General features: G+C 45.8%; 1 protein-coding gene across 1 annotated transcript; it reads right to left on the reverse strand.

Annotated features, from left to right (window-relative positions):
- Positions 1 to 1,165: 1,165 nt before the first annotated feature.
- Positions 1,166 to 3,848, reverse strand: LOC113408758 (alpha-tectorin-like). The gene is made up of 2 exons (XM_026662157.1): positions 3,479 to 3,848; positions 1,166 to 1,490 (listed from the first exon to the last, which is right to left on the reverse strand). Exons 1-2 carry the CDS (start codon positions 3,667 to 3,669, stop codon positions 1,433 to 1,435), a joined length of 249 nt encoding a protein of 82 aa, XP_026517942.1. The 5' UTR covers positions 3,670 to 3,848; the 3' UTR covers positions 1,166 to 1,432.
- Between the last annotated feature and the right edge of the window lie 396 nt (positions 3,849 to 4,244).

Raw genomic sequence — 4,244 nt, forward strand, 5'->3', positions numbered from 1 at the left:
AGAAAAAAGAATTTAAAAACTAGAGAGAGGAAGCAGTACTAACAGCCTGTGAAATTACTAGCTCTGTATGACAGTTCATACTGTGCTAGCAGGGATTTCATGTTCTTTTTTGACAAATATTAAGTTGTGATAGATAAATAAAATAGACAATTTTTTTCTTGTTTTCTATGTTCTTTTCAAAGAGTATAAATAAATAATAAACTAGGATTCTGGGAGAAAGACTTGGAGAAACTAAGAGAGGGAAGCATATCATTGATTAATGTACATGTGAATATGACAGTTCTATTACATGAGATAAATAAAAAGTGTTGCATATAAATAAAAAGGTGATACATTTAATGTTTGATATTTAATAGGCTATTTATCAGTATTAATTCTCACTGTGCCGCAGTTTATCCATCTTTAAAATGGAGAGAATACCTATCTGCTCCACATCCATGGAGCAGTTTTATTTTTAAAAGTAAGATCCGTTAACCTGTAGTCAGTAACACAAAATGTCTTAAGACCCTATCAGTGTTTTTTAGTAGCTAGAGCAGGGGTGTGAAAGTCAAAACTTGAATTCAGTTCCCACCTCTGTCACTGACTTCCCTTACACCACTTACACTCACTCCACCAAAATGAGGTTAATAATAATTAATTACTTCACAAGGGTGTTCTGTTGTTTAATTAATGTTTGGCACTTCAATATTTGATGATGAAAGGATCAGAAAGAGTTAATAGGGTATTGCTTTAATATCTGATATTTAGAGCAGTTGTCAGTTTATAACTATAAACGTATTTGTACAATTTATGGCTTGATGAAAAAGATATATAATGCTTTTCTTCAGCAGGTACTTTACTTCAAAAGACAAAGTAGATCACTGAAATAGTCTCTGTAGTCAGTCCCTTGGGCACAGATGTTAAGCAATTTCTACAAGTCACAGTCAGTCGAAGCAGAACCATAAAAAGAACCCAGATCTCCTGATTCGCCTGTTCTATCTTCCTCTCTATAGCTACCTGTCATGTGATGAACTACACCTTCTGTGATGGACTACTTTTACTGAATCAGGGCTGACTGCAGACAGACACCAGAGATGCCGGCTGTTAGCCAAGCATGGGAAGCAGAACTCGGGATCTTCAGCTCCAAAAATAGGCCTCTGTCGAGCACAAAGACAATTACCACCAGTTCTCCCTAAACTTGGAGCTTTTATTTATCTTTTTGGGCTAGTCTCTAGAGAGGGCACATACTCATAAACAAATGGGCAGGGCAGGCAGGGATGCACACCTATATAACAGCCACTACATCACTGGGAACGTGGTGCACCCAATTCCCTCACACAGCTCTGTAAACATCAGCCCAGGGTTTCAGCCACACACATGGCCCGGTGAGTCCCACCTGCCTCCAGCACTCTGTGTAGTGGGAATTCCTGGGCCAAACCCACGCTGGCGCCGTCTAATGTGCAGGGACCAACGGAGCTTCCAGGTCAGCTCGCACGATGTTAGAAGCGTGGCTAGAAGAGAAAACACGTCCGGGCATGAGCTGGGACGGATGCCCTGGCTGCCTCCTTGTAACAGAGTCTCTCTGTACGTCCTCCTGGGACTCTCTTGGCCGCCTAGACCGCTCTGCTTCTCCCCACGCCCCTGAGCTGGCTCTGTCTACCCAGCTCGCCCCAGGAAGGGGAGGCAAAGATTCTGGCACTGCTTCCCCTCCCACCCCCAGGACCCTGCACTAGTTAGATCCAGTTTGGGAGGCAGACGATCCCAGTTCCCTGAATAGGTGGTGTAACACCACATCCAACCCTTGTGACTAGATGCCCTCTTAGCATATTTCCCGCCCATCTCTTCTCTTGTAGCTCTTTTCTGAACCTTTTCAAGTTGTCAGCATCTCTTTTTCAAGTGTGGACCTCTGAACTGGACCCAATACCAGGAATGAGCTCATAAATGCCATACATTGAGATAATACCATCTCCGACTTGACATTCCATTACTAATACTGATGCTGATGGGTCATGCACATAAACCTGGGAAGTATTAGCGCCATTGTATAAGGCATTGGGAAGACTTCATCTGGAATACTGTGTCCAATTCTGGTTACCCCTGCTCAGGAAAGATCAGTTCAAACTGGAACAGGTGCAGAAGATGGGTGTGAGGATGATCAGGGGGAATGGAGCCTATCTTATGAGCAGAGACTGAAAGAACTTGGTTTCTTTAGCTTAAAACGCAGGATGAGAGGGGATATGATTGCCCTCTGTAGATGCATCAAGGACTAAACATCAGGGAGGGGGAGGAGCTATTGAAACTAAAGGACAATGTTGGCACCGGAACAAATGGGGATAAAATGGACATGAACAAATTTAGGCTAGAAAATAGTAGGAGATTTCTAGGGGAGTGACGTTTTGGAAGGAATGAGGGCAAACAACCTAACTAGTGTAAGATGGAGTTTAATACATTTGTGACCGGAATTATAGGACATGTTGGCCTGTGATAGCAGGGACTGGACTCAATGACCCAGGAGGTCCTGTCCAGTCCTACGCCCCCCTAGATGGGATGGACTATATGCAATTAAGCTTGAGGGACTATGTGAACATATAAGATTTCTCTGTCAGGGTCTATGCTATTCCATCTGATTTTACCCTACAATGGGAAAGAGGTTTGTTGATGTCCTATTGCTGATGAATAAAATAATCTGTCATCAGGGGCTCTCCTACTAAAATTACATTTTAATTTAAATGAAAAAATCACAAAAGAAACACATTTTGTTTCAAGAAATTTCTGGGAATTTTTTCAAAGAAAAAATTCAAATTTTTTAATTCCATTTCAAATGCAAACTTTTTGTTTTTTTACTCCTCCCTTTTTCCCCATTTTTCCAGTAGAAGAGGAACAGAAAGGGCTGAAATAACCAAACGGGAAAAAATGGCCTTCAAACAAAATAACCTTTTTAATCATGTTTCAGTTAGGTTAGTTTCGAACATTTTTCCTAAATTACCCAAACAATTTTGACCAAAGCAAAAATTGTCCATGGAAATTTCTAGTTAGGTCAAAAAGACAATTACGATTAAATGGGTTGGCTCTATTCTCCCTTTTACTCCCTTCATAGATCAATTCCAACCTTTTGCCCAGCCTCCGACCCATTAATAAAAACCTAGGAAATTAAATCACAGAAAACTTTATTGTAAAGCAATTAGAGTTGATGAAACCAGCCCGGTTAAACCATCAGATGTATGCAGAGCTGACGCTGTGATGTATTAGAAAGAGCAGGTCACTTACCAGCCAGAGAAGCATCTTGCCTTTGTCTGTCAGCCACTGTGGACAGAATCAAAAAAGACGGAGAAGCCCCATTGAATCCCCTTCTACTACAGCCTGCTAGTCCCAGGACAGGATTGTCCCTACACTCTGCTAGTACCCCGGGGTTTATACAACAAGCCCAACTCTGTATCCCAACTACAAGCAGTCATTGCTAGGCACTGACTGAACAAGCCGCATTTGCAGAGCCACTCACCATCCTAAAAAGTTCCTGGCCTTCCAGGCATCGATGACCTCGGCGATGCTCCCCACGATTTTCCCGCTGGGCAGCCGCAGGTCATCGGAGACGTTGCCGTTGAAGTTCCCGCAGGGTGCACACAGCTTGTTAGCCAGGCTCTCGCCCACCTTCAGCATCACCACCCCACTGGGGCTGAACAGAACTTGCATCCCCGAGGCCTGGACCACGGCCACGCCGCCCTGAGACTTGATCACAGACACAGCATCGGAGACTTTTGCCGGGAGCTGCACTGAGCGCCCATTCACCTGGAAAGCACAGATGGGGAGGTCAGGGGAGAGCAGGGGTGGCAGGTTTGTAGAAATTTTGGTGGTGCCCAGAACCCACCCCCCCAAAACTCTGCTCCTGCAATCTCCACCCCCCACCTGCCTAAGGCTCTGTGAGGGAGCTTGGGTGGGGGGAGGAGGTCTGGGGTGCAGGCCCTGGGCTGGGGCTGGGGATTAGGGTGCAGGAGGGGTGCAGGCTCTGGGAGGGAGTTTGGGTGCAGAAGGGGTGAGAGGTTGGGCTCTGGGAGGGAGTTTGGGTGGGGGAGGGGGTCTGGGGTGCAGGCTTTGGGATGGAGTTTGGGTGCTGGGTGCAGGCTCCGGGCTCGGGCAGGGGGTGGGGGTGCAGGCTCTGGGATGGAGTTTGGGTGTAGGCTCTGGGCTGGGGCAAGGAGTGGGAGTGCAGGAGGGGGTGAGGGGTGCAGGCTCTGGGAGGGAGTTTGGGGGCAGGAGAGGGTTTGTGG

Source organism: Terrapene carolina, unplaced genomic scaffold (genome assembly GCF_002925995.2).
Source record: "Terrapene carolina triunguis isolate 2854851 unplaced genomic scaffold, T_m_triunguis-2.0 Scaffold23649, whole genome shotgun sequence".
Lineage (NCBI taxonomy): Eukaryota > Metazoa > Chordata > Testudines > Emydidae > Terrapene > Terrapene triunguis.

What these genes read in the sequence shown, in the direction of transcription:
- LOC113408758 (XM_026662157.1), bottom strand. Translation starts at nt 3,669, where the DNA reads ATGCAAGTTCTGTTCAGCCCCAGTGGGGTGGTGATGCTGAAGGTGGGC. An exon ending in GCCAGGAACTTTTTAGGATG is followed by an intron (nt 1,491 to 3,478) that starts GTGAGTGGCTCT and finishes TTTCTCTTCTAG; the next exon opens with CCACGCTTCTAACATCGTGC.